At 34.2% G+C, this 26,289-nt stretch overlaps 3 protein-coding genes across 5 annotated transcripts; 1 reads left to right on the forward strand and 2 right to left on the reverse strand.

The window, feature by feature from the left end:
- Positions 1 to 35: 35 nt before the first annotated feature.
- LOC133679091 (protein transport protein SEC31 homolog B-like) lies at positions 36 to 12,669 on the reverse strand. The gene is made up of 22 exons (XM_062101598.1): positions 12,057 to 12,669; positions 10,946 to 11,000; positions 10,707 to 10,829; positions 8,384 to 8,480; positions 8,260 to 8,296; positions 8,069 to 8,174; positions 7,926 to 7,983; positions 7,050 to 7,147; positions 6,677 to 6,796; positions 6,329 to 6,371; positions 5,583 to 5,692; positions 5,373 to 5,500; positions 4,683 to 5,244; positions 4,425 to 4,517; positions 3,831 to 4,016; positions 3,534 to 3,747; positions 2,530 to 2,642; positions 2,216 to 2,413; positions 1,783 to 1,914; positions 1,419 to 1,701; positions 702 to 940; positions 36 to 593 (listed from the first exon to the last, which is right to left on the reverse strand). The coding sequence occupies exons 1-22, from the start codon at positions 12,371 to 12,373 to the stop codon at positions 492 to 494; spliced, it is 3,414 nt and encodes a 1,137-aa protein (XP_061957582.1). The 5' UTR covers positions 12,374 to 12,669; the 3' UTR covers positions 36 to 491.
- A 3,717-nt stretch (positions 12,670 to 16,386) lies between these two features.
- LOC133679372 (glyoxylase I 4) lies at positions 16,387 to 18,603 on the reverse strand. The gene is made up of 2 exons (XM_062101950.1): positions 18,060 to 18,603; positions 16,387 to 16,846 (listed from the first exon to the last, which is right to left on the reverse strand). The coding sequence occupies exons 1-2, from the start codon at positions 18,366 to 18,368 to the stop codon at positions 16,592 to 16,594; spliced, it is 564 nt and encodes a 187-aa protein (XP_061957934.1). The 5' UTR covers positions 18,369 to 18,603; the 3' UTR covers positions 16,387 to 16,591.
- Positions 18,604 to 21,955: 3,352 nt separating this feature from the next.
- On the forward strand, positions 21,956 to 26,209 carry LOC133679716 (uncharacterized). Of its 3 annotated transcripts, XM_062102396.1 has the most exons (9): positions 21,956 to 22,364; positions 23,056 to 23,169; positions 23,282 to 23,350; positions 23,490 to 23,509; positions 23,613 to 23,665; positions 23,927 to 23,957; positions 24,059 to 24,140; positions 25,062 to 25,231; positions 25,734 to 25,819. In XM_062102396.1, the coding sequence occupies exons 1-8, from the start codon at positions 22,181 to 22,183 to the stop codon at positions 25,214 to 25,216; spliced, it is 708 nt and encodes a 235-aa protein (XP_061958380.1). In that variant the 5' UTR covers positions 21,956 to 22,180; the 3' UTR covers positions 25,217 to 25,231; positions 25,734 to 25,819. The 3 variants fall into 3 exon arrangements, with proteins under 3 accessions (XP_061958380.1, XP_061958379.1, XP_061958378.1); XM_062102395.1 differs by lacking the exon at positions 25,734 to 25,819 and having other exon boundaries at positions 25,062 to 25,559; XM_062102394.1 differs by lacking the exon at positions 25,062 to 25,231 and having other exon boundaries at positions 21,960 to 22,364; positions 25,734 to 26,209.
- Positions 26,210 to 26,289: the final 80 nt, after the last annotated feature.

A 26,289-nucleotide genomic window follows, 5' to 3' on the forward strand; every position in this document is an offset into this window, starting at 1 on the left:
AGAAATGAATGAGGACGGGGGGGCAAGCCAGACACTTCAATAACAATCACGTTATTAGAAGCTCCATTGCTCAAACAAATGATAATATCACGAGGGAGAGATACAACTGATGGTGACAGCAGTAGATGCTTAACGCCACTACTGAACTTCAACCAAAAATATAAGTTGTAAGAACATTGGTGGACAAAAAACCAAAACTCTATTTCCCAATACTACAGACAAATGTCAAAAGATTAAAAAGAAAAAAGAAAAAAATAGAAGCAATATCATTAATGTCCTGAGAACTATCCTCACTGACTCATGGTAGAAAAAGCATTACTGTTGAGTGTTGAGATCTTGTAACAACGATGTGGGGCAAAAATCCAAAACCCTACAGTTCTGTCTAGAGAAGTAGCTTTTGTGTACATTGAAGAAGACAGCCAGCTAAATGAGCTCCAGCACATGTCAAAAGAGAAATGCCAAGTAGAGATCATGTAGTTTTGAATTGTGTTTTAACTTGATCTCACACCAGCACCCTGCCTTGCCTTGATCATTCTTTTGAGCGTTGCCAGCCAGAAGTTACATTCGTCCCACTCACTTGTGGTAAGAAGCACCTGTTCCGAGCACATGAACAGAAAGAGTTATGGTGCTTGAAACTCACTTCAGGTTACCAGCACATATTAAAAGTGTCAAAACATAAATAGCTCTTAAGTAACACATGCCTGGATTTGTAGAGCTGAGCTAAAATCATTTCTGTCTAATGCCTGGCATAGCTGAACAAGCTTATCAGAAGCATTTTTTGAAATATCCCCACTGTTGAGTTTGGCAAACAAGGCACCTATTTTCCTTGAATTATCTTCAATTTCACGCCTCCTGGCTGGATTTGCACGGGCACCACCCAAAGCTTCTGATGTCTCGTTAAACAGTCTTGTCAATGTTACAATGACTGGTTTATGGTGAGCTGAAAAACGTTATTGAAATAAATTTGGCAGTCAGTCACACATCATAGAAATCATTGTAGTATACAAACAAAGCATATAACCTCTGTTATCATCAAATGTCAGAAACCAAACTGGTTGGGATTCCAGCAGATTATTGATCCAGCCTAAACCAACATTTAAATTTCAAATGCTCTGATAGCAATCATTTTCACTCATTTTAGTCATGCATGATTTCAAGTCTCAAACCATCTCTATATGCTACAACATCCATGGCAATTGATTGCTAGAACTGCCCATCAGTGAGGAACTGCAGCCTAAATGTTTGCTAATACATGACAATTATTATCACGGCCTTAAAGCTACTCAAAGATAAACTCAAATTATATAAGATAGACAGCCCTAGAGCAACCAAAAGCTTTCTAAAACTATTAGTAGATTAAAGTCAATAACCAAAGTAGATCTATTTTAGCAAAAGTGCAATTTTGTTTTGGCAATTACCAGGCACATTTGATGTATCGACTGTTTGCACAGTTGGTGGTGGAGCAGCGGGAGCCACAGCTGGTTGGACTGGTGCAGACTGAGTAGGACTAGGCGGCTGCATCAAACCAATTCCAGGTCTTTGAGCAACCCCTGCATGTACAGGCCTAAATCCCATCGGTGTTGGGCCAGGAGCAGCAACTTGTGGAATTCCGTGGCCAGGAATTGCACCCACCTGAGATGTAATAGGTCCTTGAGAACCAGTTGGGGGTTGTACAGGATTATAAGCAGAAGTAGCAGTTCCCTGAAACAAGCAAGCAAATTTTTTAGTGTATCACTCAGAAACATTAACACCAGATTTGCAATCCACAGTAAAAACACAGACTGGATATAACTGAGAACCCAATGTGGGTTGCTGATACTGTTGTGCATTTCTTAGACTGGGAACATTTGCTGGAACGAAAGTCCTGGTGGCTTGTTGAGTACCAGCATGAGGTGCAGGTGGAGCAAAACTTGGCTGTAAGAAAAAAGGTGAAGTGATGAGTGGTAGTAACAAGTAGCACTAACTATTGACACAATTGTCGTTATCTATCCCAAAGAACAAAGAGAACATAATTCAAGCTTCAATCAACACATCTATATGCAAACAATCTCTTCCAGAAAAACTACAGTTTGAATGTCTTGGTACATAAAGGATATCACCAAGTCAGGAAATAAATCATATGTATATGCACTCAAATACGTCTGAACATGCAGGCGAACTATGTGATAAGTTATCTTTTACATCAAACAAAATCAAGATAAAGAAAACAGAATACCTGAGGTGCCTGAGGAGCAGAAGTTGGAACGAACATTTGGGGCTGTGGTGCAGGCTGATATGCTAGGGGCTGTGGTGCAGGCTGATAGGGAGTAGGAGCACCATATCCTCTTCCATATGAAGAGTCAATAGGTTGCTGATAATTTTCACTGTATGGACTGCCAGGAACACTCTGATGCATTTGTTGAGCTACTGCTCCCTAAAAAATAAACAAGCATATAGTGGTCAATCATGTGAGCAACACATCACATTCTCTAGAAACACGAATTAAAACAAACAAAAAAAACATGAGGAATGAAAAGCCAGAAAGTCCACCTGATAATAAGAATGAGAGGCATCAGCCACACCAAAACCAGACTGTTGGGCACCATAAACTGATCCAACTTGCTGTTGGCTGTTCTCAAAAGCTGGAGCCTTAGCTTCTTTTTCTGCATCAGAAATCAATTTCTTAATCTGATACCCAGTTTGAAGACAGCACTGATAGTGCAATAATGTCAGGGTCATGAGGCTATAGGAGAAGTTATGCTGGATTGTGTTAGTGCTGGATTCAATTGGAGGGCCTACTTTAACCACAGTATAGAAGAGCTCTTTCTTGTTTCAACTAAGAAACACTTCCTTTACCACAATACACCAGAGTTATTAAAAGATGTCATTATATGACCTGAACATGACTCAAACACCAGAAAAACACCTGACTCAACTTTGACCACACCAGATCAAGCAAAAAGAAGTTTTCACACAATCCATTTGCTTTGTCAGTTCACTAAGAATGAGCTACACCAGGGGTAAAGGAAACCCTGCACCAAATGGTATGGACAAGACTGAAAAGAAAAGCAGCGAGCTGAATGATACAGCTAACATAGCAGGCAGCAACTACAAATCAAGTATTTCTATTGGCAGGTCTCCATACTAGGTATTTAAACCTAAATTGCCCACTAGGATTGATAGAGGTTAAAGGGAACGAGATTGCAACATCGCAAGTTATACCACTTAGTAAAAGAATATATATATATCATTGACAAAAATTTTGCTCCCTTTGTTTTCCCATTTCCTTTATTTTGTTTGGCTCAGTTTATATACTCATATTAAAAAATTTAAACCAACAAAATAGTACTCGTAGATTTGGAATATTGAGATTGTGTTTTCAATGGCCATGATCTAGATAATATCCCATATTAATGTAACTGTTGTTGGAATATAAAATAATGGATGATCTCTCAACATCACAATGTCTGGAACTTGAGTGATAAACTACGATTAAGGATTGAAAACTGTGAAGTTTTATAATTCTGCATAAGAATTTTCAACAAATGACGTACCAGTTTCTGTGGAGAGAGCAATACGGTCTCTTAAGATTGTAAGTTCAGGAGACAATTCATCAGACCCTAAAAGTTTCAAGTACTCCAGCGCTGTTGTTAAAAGGCCCTGACTGGCTAAAATTTCAGCATACTTCTCAACAAGCTTGCACAAAGAGGCACTAAATTGCTTTTGGCCACTTGCCAGAGCAAGTACGATAGTCTTCTCCATCAAATCCTAGCCAAACAAGGAATATAAATCAAACTTCCACAATGACAAACATAAAATACTATTGAATTTCTACTTCACTGCAAGCTGACCTGAAGAAGATCAATGTACGATTTCCCTTCACTCTCGACTGTTAGACGCCTTGACCAAATTTCAACTGTTTTGTCAATATTGCCCGCACAGATATAACAAAGAGTCGCCGCCAATGTATTACCAGCAGCCATTAATTTTGAAGCAAGTGAATTGCATAGCATACTCCATTCCTCACTTGGTGCGAACTGTTATTTATGATGAAAGTAAATCATTATGGAGCAAAAACAGTGTCTTGCACATCTGTTTTAAGAAACATTTCCATGTGAAAACCTCTCCTCACCACAGGCTCGCATAAAATTCAAGTGTAAGAATTGCAGGGTTGAATATTTCATAATCAAAACGAACAGTTCAGTCCAAATATAAAAATTGAGGTGTAAGAATATCTCCACTATTATCTGCAAATAAATGTCCAAGCAGGCACCACTTCATGCACAAAAATTTAATTCCGACAGAAATAACAAAAGACAACTAATCATCAATCAACAGTTAGATAATAACAACAGGATATCTTGCAGTAGTCATAAACAATTTACTACTGAATTCCATCAATTTTTATATATGATATTCACTTCTTCAGGATTTGAGGAGCTTACTGTACAAAGGAGTGCAAGAGTTTCTTTCCAGTATTTGAGTGACCTGGAGTTTACAAGGGTCATTAGATCATTGTTCACCATTGCAGAAACAATCTGAAAATGAAAACAGTTGACAGTGAGGTGACAACTTCTAACCAATTGATAATAGGGGAAAGAATACAACATTGCAATACAGATACATGTATTTGTGAATACATTAATGGCCTTGGTGCAATAAAAATAAAAACATAAAAGGGAAAAAAATGTAAGTTAAGCTACCTTCAAGTAAGGTGAAGAGTTCATTTTAAGATATTGGTCACGTGTCTTCTCCCACAATGAAGTGCCACCAACATGAGCAATAACTAAAGCATCAGCCATTTTATTTGCCGTTATGCACTGTGCAACAGCCTCTTTGTAGTCTCCCAGAACCAAAGCACGCTGTATACAATCATCAAATGATGGGTCTGCACTCTCCTCGGGTGTCTCTGTTTCTTGTGATATTTCTTCTGCGCTAGGAGCAGATTTCTCAAGACCAACATTATCACCAGAAGGTACCATAGAAGTATCAGCTTTGGGACTTGGAAGGTTGTTAAAAAAGTCTTCCCCGTCATCAGCAGAGAATATGGTGGCCTCTTGATTATTCTCATATCCCATTTCTTCGGCTGGCGTATCATCAAGCCGAATGGCATTTATTTCCCGGGTGAGATCGTCCTCCAGTATAGCATCTTTTTCTTCAACTGGTACGCTAAAACCAAGGTGGGAGAGCATCCTAGTTCTTGCGGTTCCATCTTCTTCAAACATAACCTTCAAGAAACCCCAAGTTTCTCGATCGTCCTCTGACCTGCCAGGATGATTGACCAGACAGGCAAAACAGTTAGTTAATTTATTTGATGAGGGAAAAAAAAAAGAGTAATTGACTCTTTTTCTTGTCCTGAAAAGAAACGGATTGCTTAATATACAGATGCATACTCAGACTCTTGAGATTTTTTATCACATAAAGCCTTCAACAATGGCTTCTCCCCATTTTGTATGGCACTTTCAAATTCAGATGACCGACTCACCAAACTGTCTTCTGTAACTAAGTTATGCAAAAAAACCTGAGAGAAACACTGAAAAGAGTAAGTACAAAGGACAAGTTGACAATACATGAGAAAGAACAACTTCACCCAGAAAAGCTACCTCGGAAGCACCACCAGCAGATGACCTAGGGCGAAACGATACTAGCTTTCCTCCAAAGCCAAAAGAAACCCCAACCGGGCGCTTATACCATTTTGGAGCTCTTAATTTTCCTGTATAAGAAAGACAGTAAAATAGATATTCTGAAATGAAACTCAAAATAGAGTATACAGGCTTCAAAGCATAAAAGAAACACAAAATAGTAAAAATAAAAAAGGACCATATATGAAATGCTCAACTTTCAAAGTCCCGAAACCCTAACATGCTTGCAGGGGACACTAAAATGATACTCTATCCCACTCTTTCATTAGATAATCACTTGTATACTATTTCAATCTCAAAGAAAAAAATTGAAGATGCAAAGTAATCTTAATCATCTTTTAATGTTGATATATCAAGTAGGACATCTTAAGCTAAACACAAACAATAGCACCACTTAAACTAGCTTAGCTCAGTCAAACCTAAAACATTAAAACCATGCCTGGCTTGATACCAAGACATTATTTTATGGCGGTAAATGACCAAATAGAAAAATTTAAAAAATTAATATAGAAGGAAGAAGTTGGTGGTGTAGGCCATCAGGCTCAAAGAACACATCCCGGCCAGGATTCATGGGCATGTTATTATTTCGAAAAAGCAAATTAAATTGCTCCGGATCAACTGCTAAAGTTTATGGTAAGATTATAATAAATTACACAGAAAACAGATGACAAATTTGACAAGACCTCTTGTCTAATAAACTACATTACCTCTTCCAAAATCGCTCTCCCCAGCAATATATCGACTGCAACCCTGCAGAGAAAGATCCAAAACCAAAGACCTCTATAATGGAAATGAAATTTATTTTTAAAATGACAAAGAAACCATATCGCATTTCTATAGACTTCTTTAATTTCCAAGTAAGCATTCCATTATACAACCTACTCTTCCAAGCCAACACTACAAAGTTTCAACCCAGAGTATCATTTCTTTTTTTTTCTTCTTTTTTTCTTGAGGTGCGACATAATTTTATCATGAGTGCATGTTTCCCTTCCCTTGGTACGTGCTGGCTCGCAAGAAGACAAGAAATTTGGTAGCAGCATGACACAAATGCTTACCTCAATGTTGTAAATGCCAATCTTTCCATCAAAAGAAGATGCTGATATAACTCCGGGCATCTTGGGATACCAGTGAACATCAAAGTTCCAGTTGGTGCCAGCCGGTAATTCACAGGCAATCTACTCCAAAATTAAAAAATAAGCATCAACCAAGTTTAAGAAAAGCATAGGCAAGTGAGAGCTTGCAAGGAAAAAAAAAGGAAAAAATATTCAAATTAAAATAATCTCATAGCTACCAAAACTTATACGACTAAACTTATACTGCTGCAGTTGTACGAGTTTTGTAGCAGCAATTTCTTGCTGAGTTTATGTGATAAATCAAATTTTTATTCTTAAAAAGAAAAAAGGCAGAAAAACAAGACTGTTCGATTACCTCTCCAGTTACTGTGTTCCAGCAGATTGTTCGGTTATCTTTAGCGCAGGTAAGCAAATATGAGCTGTCATTGGGACACCATGACATTCCAATTACACCTGGTGTAACAAGAGATGAGTCATAAAAAATACTAAGCCGCAAATTGTCACTAAAGGTTTAAAAGAACAGAATTATTGAGCCTCAGTGTAAGAATCAGCCCATGGAATACTGCCAGGATAAGAAAGGAAGGAACATCGAGGATGAAGATATTTAATTAAATATCACATAAAATGCAACCCTGATTGGTGCACATACATGAGAAAAATAAAACATTTGCATTTTCTAGGTCAGAGATGATTTTTGTAACACAGCATATTTTTTCAGCCTCCACTATTACAAAGGATCACGAAATCAGAGAAGTTAAGACAATTGTTTCTAGTGAGCCTACTTGATTTTATACCACACAAACAAAGGAGAATGAAACAAAAAGAGAATCTGAAACTGCTATGAGTTATATAGAAATCCGTAAAACATCTGCAAATTAAAAATTAAGCAGAAACAAGATCCAGGTAAGTTATGAATTTCTTCCCAGTCATTTTGTAGGTTTTGGGAGGAAAAGGATTCTGAAGTCTTGAGGGGTGCTTTGTCAGCTATGGTTTGGACTTTTGGAGTATTTGGGTCAAGCATAGCTGATGCATCTTCAAAAACTATCCTCTAAAAGCAGCTTTGTGGGATAGGATAGTATTTCTGGATTCTTTATGGTGTTCCCTCTCAAAAAGATGATAAAACACAAACATAGCCACACTATGTTTATGTTTGTCTTCTTTTTGTCTATCTATTTTTCTCTCTCCTCATAACCTAAGAAAAAAGAGTTTGAAATATCATATTATGTTGTACCTTTTGTGTGTCCCACAAACTCCTTCACAGGTTCAAGCACGTTTCGCATATCCCAAAGCTGCAACCAAAAAGCATTATGAACTAGGAAACTCAATGGATATTAATACTTGAAAGAAAAACACTAGCAATAGTGAAGACATTACCCGCAGAGAAGGAGAGCTATCTTCATCTGATGCCACAACAAGCTGAGTGGCAACATCAGGATGCCACTGCAAAACAGTGCACCGCCTTCTAATTGAATCTCCAAAACTGTTTAAGTAGAGGTCTAAAATCAGTTTAGAAGGATAAAGATTTAAAAGATGGAATGGAGAAGGAATAGAAAGCAGAAACTTACGAAATCGCTGGTTTCTGCTTCTTTAGGTCCCAAACCACTGCAAATGAATGAAATGGTCAGCCTTCCACACTAAAAGAAAATAACTATGTGATCAATGGTAAGTGAGGCCATTTTGCTATCTCACCAGTTATTCCATTGGAAGAAGTGGATGCTAATATATGTTGAACTCTGCAATTCCAAGAAACATAAGAAATTTCTCCTTGGGCAGCAGAACCAGTACCCTACATAAAGATCCCACCAGACACAGCACAAAAAACAGAGAAAGAATCAGTAGGTACCAATAAGAGAGCAGGAAAGGGAGAGAAAAGGAGGTAGACAGGGATTCTTTAAGTTGAAACCCTACTGCTACTAGTCCGAGAAAACACTATAAAGAATTAGGCTTCCAGCAACAACTAAAATCAATTTAAAATTTAAGGAAGTTCAAAAATAGAGAAGCACAAGCTTTCTTTGATAAGGGATGAAATCAAATTCTTGCCAGCCTCAAAATCTAACTCCTATTATAAATGCGGGCATTAAACTACAGATGATATCAAACTTGCCAGGTTTTCCCTCTTCCTTCCAAAACCACCCTACCTTAATAAATGGTGACACCCTATCTATTAGCCAAGTCAGTGGAGCGTATCCTGAGAAAGAAAAGACTTGGACAATAAAGTCTTACTGCTATTTGCAGAATGACCCCAGTTTGCATCTTCCAAAGGGTTAAACACCATTATCTCAACATCCTCATGTGAGATTCCAACCAGAGGCAGCGCATAATCAAGTCCAAATATATATCAAAATACCATGGACAACTCTCAAGCTAAAAGAGAGACATTCCCGAAAAGAGATTTCTATTCAGAAGCTTCCTTCAGTGCTTATGACAGGAGCTTAATTGTAGTTATGCTACAATGCATGCAAAACTCGGAAGGCAACAATGCCAGACAAAGGAAGAGCACCTTTTTTTTTTTTTTTGGGGGGGGGGGGGGGGGGGTGTGGTTGCAAAGATTATGATATTACAGCAGCATTACAATTTATCAGTACGAAAATTTACCATCAAAGACTGGTACTTTGATAATTTAAGATTGTTTTGGGCTATGGAGGCATTTAGGTACAGTAATCCTTGTTATACTTCATCTCAATCCTAATACAATCATTTAGAAGCTTTTGATTGTTGAATTTAGATTTTCTGGTTGGGAAAATTATATTAGCCATGTTATTATGTACTTCTAGGTAAGCAGGCATAAAGAAACAAATAATTGGATTTTTTCAGCGCAAACAAACCTGTTGTCGCATGGTTTCAGTCCTTATCCAAACATTTTGAAGCTTTTACTTGTTAAATTTGGATTTTCTGCTTAGGAAAATTATATCGGTCCGTGTTATCTTTACTTCAAGGTAATGATGAAACATTAAAAATCTTCTACATCATTTTTTCTAAAAAATTTGTTGGATTCAAACACTACATAGAAAAGAAGGAAAATGAAGACTAAGTGTTGAGCAGTCAATACTTCCCTTCTTGGGCATACAGGTTCCTTATAGTTGGTTTGGTGGTGAAGAATAGACACTTAAGAAGGTACATAATTGAACAAACATTCCAGCAATGTGAGATGTCGGAGATTGTAAGGTTAATTTCCAAACACGGGTAACAATATTATACACCAATTTCCCTAGATTTTGTTTTAGGATTTATTGAAGTAATTAACAAACATCATACACCTCCAATCTCATCCCTTTTACCTTACAGAAAGCTCCTAAAAGAGATTCGAGGGATTAAAACTCCAAAAACACCATGTTCAATCCAATCAAATCTTCATAACAATGCCAATAAAAAATATCTCCTTGACCCACTTTGTAACCAAATTGATTAGGACCTGTAACTTTTCAGAGGTATCATGGACTTATTAACAGATTTTCCTGCCACTCTGCCCCCTCTAATAATCTAATAACCAACAAACAGTCATCTTTTCTGTCTCAAGTCAAGATATTTCAGCAAGCTTCCGAGGATCTCATATCAAAGCCAAACACAGAGCCTGAACCAAGTGTTCCATTGTTTTCCAAAGCACATAAATGAGAAAATACAAAATCTCAACCTAAACACCAGTCCTTGCTCATTACAATAAGATTGCATAACTCCAATGTTGCACATAGACAACCACACTGGAGAAGTATCATGGATTGCAATGGGTCTCCTAAATTACTTGTAAGGAAAGACTTAAAAGGAAGTAGGCATCAGCTGGAGCTGCTGGGTAGCAAGCAAAGATTAATGGATACATGAAAGGAGTCTCAGAAAAAAAGAAAGGGAGCAAAAACGATCCCAAACACCTCTTTACATGTACATCTAGCAATAAAGAGCACTTTATAATAAATTTCTTCTTCATCAGTAAGAGTTCAATTGAGGGAACATGGCAATTAAAAGACAAAGTACAAGTGCAAAGAAACTTTAAAATGGCTAAGTGTCAAATGTAGCATACTTTGAGAGGTGGAAAATGTGAAGGTTCTGCAGGTGCAGCCAAATCCCATATGCAGATTTCACCATCATCAGCACCAGATGCAAGTAAGTTAGGATTGATGGAGTTAAATTCAAGGCCACGAACCTGAAACAGGGAGGAAAAGTGACAGGCATAAAATCCAGCCATCAAACATCTAAACCATGAGAGTGCCAGAAAAAAAAAGAAAAAAGAAAAATTTATTTATAAAAGAATAAACTTACAGGTCCTTTGTGTCGCGAAAGATGACTAACAAGAGCACTTTCACTTGGCTCAGAACTGGGAACAAAAAATGAAATACAAAATAAGGGCTTCATCGAACAAAAGAAAAGGGAGTTTAGACAAGATTTACAGTGTAGATTTCCATAACATCTTTAACATAGAAGATTAATTTTTTTGAGAAAAATTACATGCAGAGCAGAATTATATTTCTTAAATGCAAGAAAATTGGGAACTTCAAAATCCACCTAAGAAATCTATCCACGACAATGCAAAGTATAATTTCAACTGGTTCCAGCCAAACCATCACCTGTCCAGTAACTCATTACCCATATTAAATACCAATCCTCTACTTTTATACATTTCCAACTTCGCAGAGAACTCAAACTTCAAAGCACAGTTAAAAACAACCAAAAGATCAAGGCACAAAAATAAAAACCAAAACAGAAAAGAAAGGTGAAAAGCTCTCGTAACAAAATTTTAAATTAATAAATTCTTATCAATGCCAGCTCAAAATGAGATACAATCACCATCTAAACAGCCATTCCAACAACCAAATGAAATGCATTGCCAAGAAGTTCTACTACACTCAACTCAAAATTAGGTTTCATCCGAAATTTAATTTGAAAACAATTAATTGCACGGAAAACAAATATAAATATAAAGTTCATGAGAATAAAAATTTCCTACAGACCACATAAACTTCTACATTCCCTCCTATAAAATTACAAACAAAACTCAATTTAAATCAAGCTGAGCATTCCCTGATATACCAGTTTTACTGTTTTAAATCTGAACACAATCTTACCAAATTCCCATCTCTCCCTATATTCCCAACTCGTAAGAAACAACTCTGATCAAGACAATTCTGTTCAATTCAAATACCATTCAACGCAAAACCAATCCATGCACAAACAAAACTAACGAAACCGCCAAATTAGTATCAGATCTCACTATACTTCCGAAATCCTCCCCTTCACTCCCAATTTCACTGACAATCCATCCCAATTAACAAACTAATCTCAATCAATGGTGGCAGTAAACCGCGGCCGAGTCGTCATCTGGAGCCGGATAAATTCAAAATAGATAATACATAAAACAAAATTCAAAAAATACCTTATCAGGGACAAAGGATTCCAAATATCGATGTTGCCATCAACAAGACCACCAGCAATAAGTCCAAGACCATAAGCATCAGAGCCGGATCCATTCCTACCCCAAGCGAGACGATTAAATCTCTCAGAACTCTGACACTCACCAACAACAGGGAGATCATGATCCTCCGATTGGAAATCAAGCTTAAAGATCTCAAGATTCGCAGACGAACTAAAGGACAGATCCACTGCCCCCGCCATCGTCCCCGCCGCCATGTAGGGCGAGTCCGGGGCTAACGCCACCGACGCCGATCTATTTACAGACTTAATAGACGCCATAATTCACTCCTGTATAACTACAAAAACGCCAATCGATAAATGGATCTGATTATGAAGAAATGAGAGAAATGGATTTAGGTTGAATTTTTTTAGGGTTTGATCTAGATTTGAGAGAAAATTGATTTATTTTTTTTTTTCTATATAGACGTTACACACTTGGCCTCGCTCCTCTCTCTCTCTCTTTCTCTGTGTTTGTTTGTGTTGCGAGAAGAGAGAGTGATGTGTTTGTTCGATTTTTTTTTTTTCTATTTTTATTATTATTTTCATTTCATTTTTGTGCCTTTTTTCGGGTTTAAGTTTGGTTAACCCGGAAGAGGAAGGTTTTTCTTTGCCCTGCTGTTTGTGATGGTGTGCTCTTCAGGTTGGACCTTGGGAGAAAGCAAGGTTGTCAATTCCGTTTCGTTCCGCCCGGAATGGCCGAAACATTCCATACCAATTCAAAAAACGGAACAAAACGGAACAAATTTCATCTCATTTTAAATCTCGGTCCGTTCCGGATTTTTCGGCTAAATTCCGCCCGAAACGTTCCTGTTCCATTCCACATGTTCCGTTCCGCTCTTGAAAAGCCATTGAATCAAATTGAACCTTATTCAATTTAATTAATTAAACCACCCAATTATAAAAAGCTCTTTTTATTACTATTTTCTATAACAATGATATTAATAATAACATTGAAAATTATTATTACTATTTTCATTAACAATGATATTAATTTTTTAAAATTAGATTTATCACTAATATATATGGTTTATATTCATGTTGTTTTTTTCATGTTTATATTTTGTAGGAATTTGAGCAAAACAAGGGATGCTTTAGATTTCATTAGCCTTAATAACATTGACCTAACTTTATATTTAAAATATTTGTGTTAAAACATTTTACTTTCATAATATTTTGATATTTTGTTTAAGTTGAATTACTTTAAGTTAAAGATCTATTTAATCTTGACTATTTAGAAATATTTTAAATTTTGAAATTATATTTGTTTGGCATTGTGTTTGTATTGCATAATTTATAATTAATTTATCTTGAATTTGAATTATGTTTGTTGAATATATATATATATATATATATATATATATATATATATATATGAACAGTACAACCCCGAAACGGCACGCCGAAACACTCCGAAACTGAAACATTCCGTTCCAATTGAAAAAACGAAACACCTACCGAAACGGAATTGACAATCTTGGGAGAAAGTGCAAGGGATGAGGGTTTTTTCTGTCTATAACGTCTATTTTGTGACGGTAAAACTCTCTTATGTTATTAACCAATTGCTTTATGACATGTGTCAGTAGTATCTCGCCCTCTCTTTGTTTTGCTTGATGGAAAGGGCCCATGAAATTGATATTAAGAAAGTGCTAACCGTAGTATAGTATTATAAAGATTGTCTTTTAAAATATTTTTTATTTATAAATATATTAAAATATTTTTTATTTATTTTTTTAAAAAAATATTTTTATTATTTATGTATTGAAACAATTTAAAAATATAAAAAATTAAAATTAACTGTAATTACAAACATACCGTATATGAGAGCCATTGTATCTATTTAAATTGTTGTGTCAAGTAGTGTTTTAATGCGAGTGTTGTGTTGTGTTGTACTATTTTATAAAAATAAATATATTAAATTGTTTAGTGATGAAATTATATGCCATGTTATGTTTTTTTTAATTACCCGTGTATCTTCGTATTCTTTTTAAAAAGTAAGACTAGTCTCGTTTGAGATTCGTGGTTGCCCCTCCTAACAAGTGCAATTCCTATAAATCAAGCTTGTGTTCTCACCTTTATAAGAATATAACGATGTTTTAACCACTAGATCAACACTTCGTTAGTATATGCCATGATATATCTAAAATCATTTAATTCTTTGATAATATATTATGATATTGTTCAAAATATAATTTTTTTTAATGACATAGCTTGGAGATTTTCATTGAAAAAATAAATAAATTATTTGAAAATATATAAATACTTTCAAGTTCATTGTATTTTTGTGATTTAAAAAAACAAAACATCATAATTTTTTGTTGTTACAAAAAACATCATAATTAATATAATATGGAAACTATATATGATGTTACAGAAAACATCATAATTAATATAATATGGAAACTATATATTAAGGTAAAACATGCGGTGTTGATATTTTTGTGATTTAAAGCTCTTTAATGTTGTTTTTGTCTTTTAAACAAAACAAATAAGTTTGTATTTCAAAAAACATCACTTCTCATGTTCTCTATAGTTAAAACTAGTATACTTTTAAACGTCCTTTTATAAGTATCAATTTTTATTTCCAAAAGTAAAACAATATGTTTTGCTTGAAAGCATCACTACATGCCGTGGAAGATTTAAGATTCTTTATGTTGTTTCATTGTTTATGTTCATATAAACATCAAGCATCACCCCCTCTCTTCTTCTTCTTTTTATTTTTTAATCTTATCCTTGATTTTTGTTTTGTTTTTTTATTATTTTTTTTATGATCTAATTCCACAACATAAAATTTTAAATTATAGTTTAAAGACAAGATTAAAATAGAAAGAATCCCAACACAGAAAAGGTGAGGAAAAAAATATTATTTTTTAGCCATATCATAGGCAAAAAAAAAAATATGTGTGTTGATGAGTTTTTTTTTCCAAGAAAAGTTTAATGAAGATGCTTTCTCTCTCTAAACATAGCAAATAAATAAGATCAAGTTTCATTTGGTTTATTTTGACTCAATTTATTTTTTGTTTTTTAGAGTGATTTTTTGGGTATATTGGGATTGTTAAGTGTTTTATCATGTCTTAGGTAAAAATAAACTATAAATTAGGTTTTCAGAATAAAAAAAAATTGACCCTGATCTCCCATTAACTACAAGAAATGGCATGTCTCTTGCCACGATGGTTAAACCGTTGCCCGCCTTAAAAAAATACAAAAGTGGATGACATGTTCTTGATTCTTAGAGAGAGAGAGAGAGAGAGAGAGAAACTGGAAATGGGTTTAAGTTTTCAAGCCCAAATATATATGAATTTTTTTTCGCTAGGGAGGATGGTGAAGTTAGCCCATTAGCACTTCAATTCTTTTTTTATTATATTATTTTTCTAAAAAAACTCCATATAATAACCTTCATATTGTTATGGTTTTTTTTCCACTTTTCATTCATTTTTTATTTAAATTTCAATTGATACTCTCTTTCTAATCTTTAAACTTTTTGTATTTATTCTAAAATAGTAGTTATTTTTAAATATTTCAAAGTGATTATTCTAATTTTCCTTTTTATTTTTTTATACTTGATATAAATATGATTTACTTGCATAGTGTATTTATAAAAACGAGAGTTATTTTTTTGGGTAAGAAAAAAACAACATATAAGATAAAAAAATAAAAAAATGCATAAATTAAAACGAGGATTTAAGGTTATATATTTGCTTTTGCTTTTAGAATAAAGAGTGGCATTCCATTTAAGTATTTTATTATCATTAATAACTATTTTATAGTTTAGAGATTCATATATTTTTTAATTTATTTTATATAGTGTAAACAATATATTTGTGTTTCCTAGTTATAGAAAATCATGATACAATAAAACATATGTAATATTAACATATTATTATGCTACATTAAAAATTAAATTGAAATTCTACTCTACAATATGAGCAACATGTTTCAACAAACAACATATATTTGCGTTTTTAAATTAAAAAAATCATGACATTTCAAAACACATTAATAATATTAACATTTTTTTATTACATTTAAAATTAATTTGAAATTATACTCGTGATGCAGAGTAGGTGATAAAACAAGTAATCATAAAAAAAAACAATGAGATTTTACATGAGTGTTTGTTTTTGCATAATAATTTGTTTTTTTAAAATATTTTTTTAAAAAAATATTAAATTAATATTAATATATCAATATATTTTAAAATGCACGATTAATGCTAGTGCATCATCTTTCACTTTTATCACAACAAAATACATGGAATTCTATTTTTTTTTTCTGCATCAAGCAACAACCATTGATTAAGAAATATATATATATATATATATTCATTCGAATCATTTCTTCATATTCAGCTTCGTCTCTTCTCTTAATTAATCCAGACAATTGACATGAAACATGAGCAGATCCACACACACACACACATATATATGATTAACACAATAGAAATTAAAGAAACTACTTTTTTGATGCGTGTTATTCATAAAAAAACGAAAACCAGAAGTCTTATTTTGCATGACGCCCGTTCTCCAAATCAACAGGAGGATTATGCCGATCGCATGGTAGCTTTATATTGCCTAATGAGCCCGCTGGAACAAGCTTAAGATTCTCACAGTTACACATCTCGATCATGTACCCATCTGGATCACAGAAAAAAAGCTGCTCAATCTTTGTTCCGTTTTTATCATCGTCTATTGTCCTCTTCGTGTACTTCACGTTGAACTGCTTCAATCTCTGCTCCAGTGCTTCCATGTCTTCACACTGCAACATAAATGGATTCTTGACCGTAAGATACACACACACACACACACACAAAATAAATAAATAATAATTCATCTGCAAGTTCATCCAACATTCATTGCTTCGGCACTCATTGATCAGCTAGCCTTGTGTTAAAACTAGCCCCCAGTTGTTTTCAGGGCCTGATGCCTCACCGGAAAATAGGAAAGAAAAAAGGCATCAGCAGCACTAAATGAGATCTTGAGGATTTTTAAGGAATTTTGTTCAGCAAATATCGACGAGCGTCTATCCATCTACATAAATATAGGAATTATTTACATCTTTCTTCCATTCCAAATATATATGTTCTCAGTGGTGGAGCCCCGCAGGTCATAATTGCCCCTTTAATTTTTTTTAAAATTTTTTTATATTAAAATATTAATAAAATCTAGCAGATTTTAAATTTTATTTTTGTTGGTTAGAAATTAACTCAAGTTAGCTATTATTAATTTTAGAGGTAAAAAAAATAAAAAATTGATTAAACCAAAAAAATCAAAAACACCAAATCATGAAAAAAACTAATTAACTCAAGTTAATTTTTTCATTTTGAAAGTGTTTTTAAATTAATTTTGTTTGATATGAGTTAGTATATATATTTCAAATTAATTTTTCTATATAATGCATATTTATATAATTCATAATATCAAATATTTATTAATAATTTTTTTTATTTAAAAAATCCTGACTCCACTACTAGATATTCGTTTTTAAAATTTTCTATATGATTTCCATCCTTTTATTCCATTTAGTGTTCACATCTCGTCTCATATACCTATATATACCTTTTAAAAGTAACAAAATTTTAAGTCTTGATTCTCATTAAAAAAAAAAAGGATCAATTATATCCATCTATCTATCCTTGTATATTGAATGTATTCTCCTCCCTTTAAGAATTTTATACTCTCATTTATTTTTTATATTCCGTATACCTTTCTGCAAAAAAAAATGAAATTTTCATGTTCCTAGATTTTTTTTTTCTGATTTTTAAAAATTTGTCTACTTTCTTGATTTTTAAAATTTTGCTAACTTTCTTAGAATTAAATTTGTATTTTTTATATATTAAAAACAATTTTTTAAAGTAGTTCAAGGCATATTTTTATCTAAAACTGACAAAAGTACATATAGAAAAAATCTTGAATATATGCGTGAAAGAATACATATGGTTATCTGATAGCCAGAGAATCGAATCAATTACCTGAAAAGAGATATGGTTATCCCTGGGATCCAAGCCACGATCTGTTCTAGGCAAACTGTCTTCATCCTTGGCCTGGATCAAGTGAACCCCAACGCCATAATTGAACAGCCATGCTCCATCAAATTCAAAAGCTGGCGGCCTCTCAATCAAGACCAGCCCAAGAACCTTGGAGTAGAAATCAATGGACTCTTTCACGTCTCTACAGAGCCTCGAGACGTGATTCAACGCCATTTGAGGAATTCGGTCCTCCGCTTTCCCCTCATTGTCCCTCTCTTCCTTGTCATTATTAGTCTCTTCTTTCTTTTCCATTAATTAACAGTTTAATTAACAGTTTAACACCGGCCGGCCCTCTTCGTTTCTATACTTTTCTGAGGTGCTAGCACTGCTAGTGGTGTGCATGGCGTCTGAAGGTGGGGTTTTTTTAAGGTTCCCACAAACTAGGGCAGTGGACACGTATGGGATACCGATGACGCGTGGTTGTTGAAGTGTGTGATTTTTTAACGCTGTAGCCTTGGATGGTTGACACATTTGTGCCGTGTGAAGCGGTGGCGGCTAATTCTATATCTCTTTTGGCAATCTTAAATGCAGCAAAGTAAGCACAATTTAGAAGGCTTAGCTCTGCGAGCCTGCCGCTACTGATTTCGCATCTCGTAGTTGCTTCTTGGATTTTCACGAGATTAGTCGCAATAAATAGAAAAATATTCATGAACACATGCTTTTGTTTGGTGTGAGAATTTTGGGTTTCAGAAAGAAATCATGGTGCATTTTGCTTTTATGTGGTCTTTGTCTTGCTCCATCCATTAATTGTTAATTCCACAATCATCTCCCGTCTTAAGAACTTGGGCAAAACCACAGCGCGATGAAAGAGCTGGTTTTTTTTTTAAAAAAATTTCTGATTAAATTCATTTTGGCTTTTTTCCTAATTTTAAACCTTTAATATTTTCTTATTTTAAATTAATTTTTATCATAACTTTAAAATATGACCTTACCTGACAGTAGTCGAAACCAGGGACTGAGTTTGAAAAAAAATAGAAGACAAGAACTTTGGTGTCCCTATAAAAAAAATTGGGTTAACTTAGTGACGCAGTTGATCCGGTCAAAAACCTTAAAGCAACCCCTTGATTATTTAATTTTTCTTAACAAAAATAACGTCGTTTTATTTTAATAAAAAAATATCAAAGGTCAACCCGAGATGACTGGGTGACTCGGTCAAAATTCATGACTCGGGTTGGGTTTCAAAACTATAGTCTTCATAATTTGTTTTAATTTTAATTTTATGAGGTTATCATATATATTTTTGCTATCATATCATTAAGTAAAAAATTGTTAAATTTGATGGAGTCCATGATTCAGACTATAAGGTTGGCAGATTAAGCAGTGAAACTCGGGTCGATCTAATATGTCATCGTCGTCTCAATATTAAAAATAATACGTCATCCTAATTTATTTTTAAAAGTTAAACCACACTTTTTAACATTCATTTGGATTGTCTTTAGACATTTCAAGTCGACTTGGGCATATCAGGACTACTCTCAAACGGATTAATATTAAACTCAAGCTAAACAAGAAGTCGGCCAGAAAAGTTTCAAGGTTAACTTGCTGGGTCAACCCCCTTTTCCTTTCCTTTTTCTTTTTTTTTTCAAATTTCATCTTCCATTTATTTCATTTGATTGAATCCTTTTTTGTTTTTGTTTTTTTAAATTTTATCATTTGACACTTGATTGATTTTGAATTGATCTTTACAATTTGTTCTTGTTAGCTTTCTTTAAAGTTGTCACAATCTCAAATAAACATCTTTGTATTTAATTGATGTTTAGTTTTAAGAGTGTCTATTTTTAATATCATATTACTAAGTAAAAAATAGTTTTAAAAAGTTGTTAAACCCAATGAAGCCCATAATTAAGGCCACAAGTTTGATGGGTTAAGCCACGGGTCCGGGTCGATTTAATATATTACCGTTTAAAAGTTTTTTAAAAAATATGTCATCTTAAATTTTTTTCTTACGTCAAACCACACATTTCACCTATTATCCGGGTTGCTTGTGAAATTACCAAGTTGACTAGGTCATGTAAAAGCAATTTTCATTAGAGTTAGTTTTTAAATCAGGTTAAAAAAAAAGTCAAGTTAAGAAGTTTTAAGGTTGATTTATAAAATCAAAGTTTAATAAAATCAAATAGTTTACTATGACTTTGATATTTTTTTTTCAAGTTCAAAAAAATTACATTTTGAGCACAACGTAGCATATACCGGTAAAACAGGGTAAACAAAACTTATTAACTATAACAAGAAAAGTTAAAGAAAGATTAACAAAAAACTAGAGGAGGCGAGGGTTTTGCTATATCCTTAATCGCATAACATTATCCACTTGAATAAATATTTTTTTTTATTTTTTTCTAATCTATATTTTTTTTAATTTCAAATTCATTATTCAACATTAGATTTATTGGGGATCATGCTATTTTTTTTTCAATTTAATTTTTACGAGTTTAGCTCAGATTTGTGACCCAAACCATATGGGTTAAATTAATGGGTTAACTTGGTTGATTCAAGTTTTTTTTTCTTTTTTCTTATTTGACTTTTGTTTCTCCTAGATTTTTTTTAACATTGGGTTAACAGGGAATTAGACTTTATTGTGTTATTCTGGTCTACTTTTTATGAGGTTATCTCTATTTCATGACTCAACTCACAAGTATAATGGGTTAATCCTAGTGATTCAAGTTGTTTTTTTTTTGTTCTTTTTAATCAATTTTTTTTAATTTCACATTTCAATACAGGGTTGACTGAGAATTGAGTTTTATAGTTTATTTTGATTTGTTTTCTATTGGATTATTTTGATTTCATGATCCGATTCATGAGTTTGGTAAGTTAACCCGAGTTGACTTGAGTTATTTTTTAGGTCTTTTTTTAATTGATTTTTATTCCAGTTTCATCTTTAATGTTGAGTTTATTGAAAATTGAGTTTCTTAATTTGTTTTGATTTTCTTTCTACGAGGTTATTATGATCTTATGACTTGGTATGTAGATTGAAAGGTTAACTCAAGTTGACCCAAATTGATCTAATATGTTGTCACCTCAATGTTTATTAAAAAAAATCTTATCTTGAATCTTTATTTTGAGTCAAATAATATTTTTATCAGTTACTCAATTTGTCTTTGAACCTGCCAAAATAATTGAGTAACATCAGATCAATTCCTATATTAATTTTTTTCTACTAAATAAACATTAAAAATATCAAGATAATTATGTAGTTATATTATAAAGAAAACTAAATGGCGTGAAGATTTTACTGTAGCTCTAGACACAAATTACCGTGGATTATGACAATGAAATTACATGTGTATGTTGTGTAATCAAGAGGACCAGGAGGGACATTTTAATATTTTCACGTTGTATTTTTTATTTTTAATCGAAAAGTTGTTGGCGTGTGTTCCACACGTCCCAGCGAGTGGACGACGTTCGCACAATTAAGGAGGTGTGTGGATGCTTCCTGGTGGTCAAACTAGGTCATCCACCGTATAAACAGATGCACAATTGTACCATCTTTCACATGGTGCAACGTGTGTAAACATATCATAATTGGATTACCGTTGGTAATCAATTGTTTGTGTTTTTTTTTTCTCTTATCTGATAACTAAAGTGCACAATTAACCTCTAATTATTTGTTGTTTGCTTGGATCTGACATGGTTGCTAGACCCAAGAGTTTTATATCAAGTAGTCATGCCAGACCGAAACGCCTTGAGCTTAACATAACTATCTGATTCAAAATACTTAAAATATTTTTAGTAGTTTTTATATATTTTTTTAAAATAATAGTAACTCGAATCGGGAGCCAATATACTAGTTTTATATCAATAGAGAAAATTCTTGAAAATCGGTTAAAGGGGCCAACCCTGGGAGGTCATAAGTCATAACCTTAACGTACTTTTATTTCGTAGTTTGAAAGTCCCTCGCAACAAAAAGAAGTAGCGTTAGCCCACACATCTCACAACCGAACCCCCCCAAAAGCCCAAACCACCAACTAGCCGCCGCCACCACCAACACCGCCGCCAACTCAACACCAACCCAACCATAACAACTGTTTGCTTCTCCTAGTCCAAACAGAAATAGCAAAGCGAAGAAGATGTACAGGGACGTGTCTAGTTGCAACACTTACAACTATGGAGACGCCTTGTACTGGGACGCGCGATACGTCCAGGAAGCTGAGAGCTTCGATTGGTACCAGCATTACTCTTCTCTTCGGCCCTTTGTTCGTCGTTATATCCCTACTTCCTCTCGTGTCCTCATGGTTGGCTGTGGCAATGCCCGTAATTACCCCCTCTCAAATCTCACTCCCTCCCTCTCCCTCATTATTGTTATTACTATTATCATTATCATCATCACTACTGCTACTACAACTACTAATTCCCACAGTCTTCGAATTAATTCCCGTTTTTGTTCTTTGTACTGAAATTATCGGACTTGGGCACTGATTTCTTGTTTTGAATCGGCTCAATGTTTGTTTTTGAATTAGAACTTTTGGTGGGCTGAACTGGAATGCTATTCTGGTAGGTGATGGAAATGTGAGAAATAAAAGAAGTATTCGTTAAAGTTTGTATGTGCTGTTAAGCCTGTCCAACTAGTAAGGTCTGATATTGCATTTAATTAATCAGACTTTATTTTCAATTTTTGAGTGAAATTGTTGTAAATCATTGCAATGTAAATATGAGTCCCAAACAGCGAATTTTGGTGCAAAATTGTTTTTTACAGATTGTTTGGTAAACTGGATGTAACCCTAATCTTGATGATGATGTTCACCTGTAATGTTTCTGCCAACTGTAAAATTGGACAAACTTTATTGCATGGACATCTCTTATCAAATGAGCTCCTGAACTCTGCAGAGAAAACGCGGTGTTACTGTTCTTGTGCATCTAGAGACGCTCACGTGCATGTGTGTGTTTCTGTATGCATATTTATGTATTCGATTATTCATCTGATGCCATTGGTTTTGCACTGTAGGTATGTCAGAGGACATGGTTGAGGATGGATACGAAAACATAACGAACATTGATATTTCGTCAGTGGCCATTGACATTATGAGAAGAAAATACGAGCATGTCCATCAGCTCAATTGTATCCTTTTAAAATAACTGCTTTAACTTCCGTTGTGTAATTAAACTTTGCCATTTCTTAACTAGATACCTCTACTTCCGTGTGAGCTTCCTTTATGATTTATGTATGATAGACATGGAAATGGATGCTAGAGATATGAGCTTCTTCCCAGACAAATCTTTTGATGCTGTTGTGGACAAGGGTATATTCCTCTCTCTTCCTTTAGATCTTCTTTTTAATGTTGATGGGTTTTTTATTAACTTAGTGGTTTGTATGTTGACTTTGTTCTTGCTGTTCAAATTCATCCTCCTTTACTCATGGCCTACCAATCCTCAATCCAGGGACTCTCGATTCGTTGATGGTATGATGCGCATCCACATGCTCTTATAAATTCTTTTCTTAGTCCTGAGGCTTTTAGGACCATTCTTTCCTTATGTTGATTTTTTGTACAACTATCCGTGTAGTGTGGCAGTGATGCTCCTATTAGCAGTGTCAGAATGCTGGGGGAAGTAAGCAGGTTGTACTATGCATAAACTTTATAAGTTTTATTGCTCATTTTGTTTGGTGTTAACAATATATACTTTATTCTCCTTAGAAATATGATGCTGTTGTATGTTTACGTGTGTACTTGCACGTGATAATTGCAATAATCTCCACTAACTTTTGTTTTCCTTTAGTTCTTGTAGGCTTCTTAAATGTGTTGTGTGTTTTTGTGTGTATGTGCACTTTGTAATTGCAATAATCTCCACTAACTTCTTTTCCCCTTCTGTTCTTGTAGGCTTCTTAAACCTGGAGGGATTTATATGTTGGTAACCATATACCTTAATAGAAAGCTATATTCTTCTCATTTTTCACCTTATGCTTTTGGAAATTCTAAAAAATGATTTTTTTTTTAATTTCTCATATACAGATAACCTATGGTGATCCCAAAGTAAGGATGCCTCATTTGACCCAGTCCATTTACAATTGGAAAATCATATTGTACATAATACGTAAGTGTTCTTGGCTTTTCACCTTGAGCTTTACAGAATATTTTCTCTGTCCTCATAGTTTTTGTATGTTGAATTCATTAACTTTGGGTCAGAAATTGTTATATTCAACTTGCTAATTCAGGCTTGATTTAAAGTTCACAGTTGTTATGATCCATGTACATGTTTCTACAATTTCTCTTTCCAAACTCAACACACATCATTTATTCATTATGCAATTCAAACTCTCCTTGTATGATTGTTATAATTAAAAGTATTGGTTAAAAACTATCCTTTTGAAGTGCTTAAGTGAAATACATAGCAGGTAAAACGATTCCGAGCATTAAGAAGTTGTTGCAGAAATAAACAATAAATAAGATCAAAATCGTTAAAGAAGTATAGAAAAAGGGATATAGGACAAGTCATATTCTAAGAGTCTTTGTTTTCAGTCTTCATTGTCATAACTACCAGTTAGATTGATTATTAGCTTTAAAGTTTGATACCTCATAGCTTTTGACTATATCAACTCAGCTGTTCACAGCAGTGGAGCTAGGCATTTTATATATCTAGCTGTCCTTGTGATTGGTTTGGAGTCATAAATTGCTATTTCAGTAGCTTATGTGAACAATATGGTTAAAGTCTGGGTACTCATTGTATTGATGTATACTGTATCTCGAGGAACTTCGAAAGGGGATCAGGCACTGCCGCCTTCTCATGCACAAAAGATTCTGTTACATATAGAATGTGCCTGTTCTGTGAAATAAAGCATCAGTTTTTCTTGTCTCTGGGGAATAGATTGTTCCATGCTGCATGCAATACTTCAAATTGTTCTTAAATAGTATTAGATAATGGTTATTAAAGAAATTTAAAGTTGACTTGCAATGGATATGATAAACTTTGTAATTGGGGAATTACAGATTGACTCCTCTATTTACTTTCCTGAAGGAACAATGGAAGTTTCATGCAAGGCATATGCAAGTGGTAGCATTCTTTCTGATGTTACCAATGATATTAGCTGCGTATGGAGCACTAAAACTGAGAGCAAGTCAGCTCAAGGCTCAATTGCAGCCAGCTATGCCTTGCGATCTCCTCCAAACTGATAATATAAATTTTCGGTTGGTCTAACCATTTGTGGTTTCTTAACCTGTATTATTCCTGTGATGCTAACAGGAAAATCAACCAGTATGCAAGTGTAGGTGCCTGTTCATTGCGTTCCATGGTGTAATGAACGAAGTGAATAGGAACTGTCTTTTGAAATGGAAGAAGCATTTTCCTTCTTGTTTGGGCTTTTTTCTATTTTATAACTTAAAATGTTTAATCTTTTTGAAGCAATGCATCATAGTGTAAAATCCATACTGCAATGACACTTGTGATCCCCATTCAAGTGCCATATGTGCACGAGGAATGTGTTAGCATTTTCTATTTATGATCATGTTTTATCTATGATTGATGCATATCTCTTTTCAGTCTTGTCATTTTTAGTATAGGATGCATCTGACTTCTGAATCCTGATTTTTCATTGAGTTTATGATACTATTGTGAGCTTCTCAATAGCAAGTTTCAACTTCAATATAAGGAGCTAGAATTTGTTCTTACCCTTTTCCCATACCTTTTCAGCCAGACCAGGTTTTGAAAAACCAGGCGGTAGCTCATCAAACTCGCATTTGGAACCTGTTCCTATTTCTGACACGGGCGTACTTCCAGCAGATTTTGTTTTGGAAGATCCGGATTCTCACTTTATATATGTGTGTAAAAAGATGGATGAAACGACAGAAGTGAGTGATATATCCTCCTACCCATTGATTGCTGATGCTTTATAAGACTAATACATTCAAGCAGTAATGTTCTTGATGTATGATTGTTGTTGCTTGTGCCATAAGGACTAGTTATTGTTGCCCTTTCAGTTTTGTTACTAGATAGAGATTCTGTTGTTGCTTCCCTTGACGTTTAAAATTAGCCTCTGGTTGTGCTGGTTGTGCAAATGAATAATAGGAGCGAACGATATCTGAACCCTTTGGAGAAAAGCCTGTGAAATAGGCGCTTCCTGTATCATTTATAGGAGTGGATTCAGATTTCTAGTTCTTTTTTTTTTACATGAATTTCACTGTAAAACTTGTTTCATAGGAGGAGCTGCATCCACTGTTTCCCCGATCATTATTCTGTTTACCTTGAC

The sequence above is a fragment of the Populus nigra genome, chromosome 19, assembly GCF_951802175.1.
Source record: "Populus nigra chromosome 19, ddPopNigr1.1, whole genome shotgun sequence".
Lineage (NCBI taxonomy): Eukaryota > Viridiplantae > Streptophyta > Magnoliopsida > Malpighiales > Salicaceae > Populus > Populus nigra.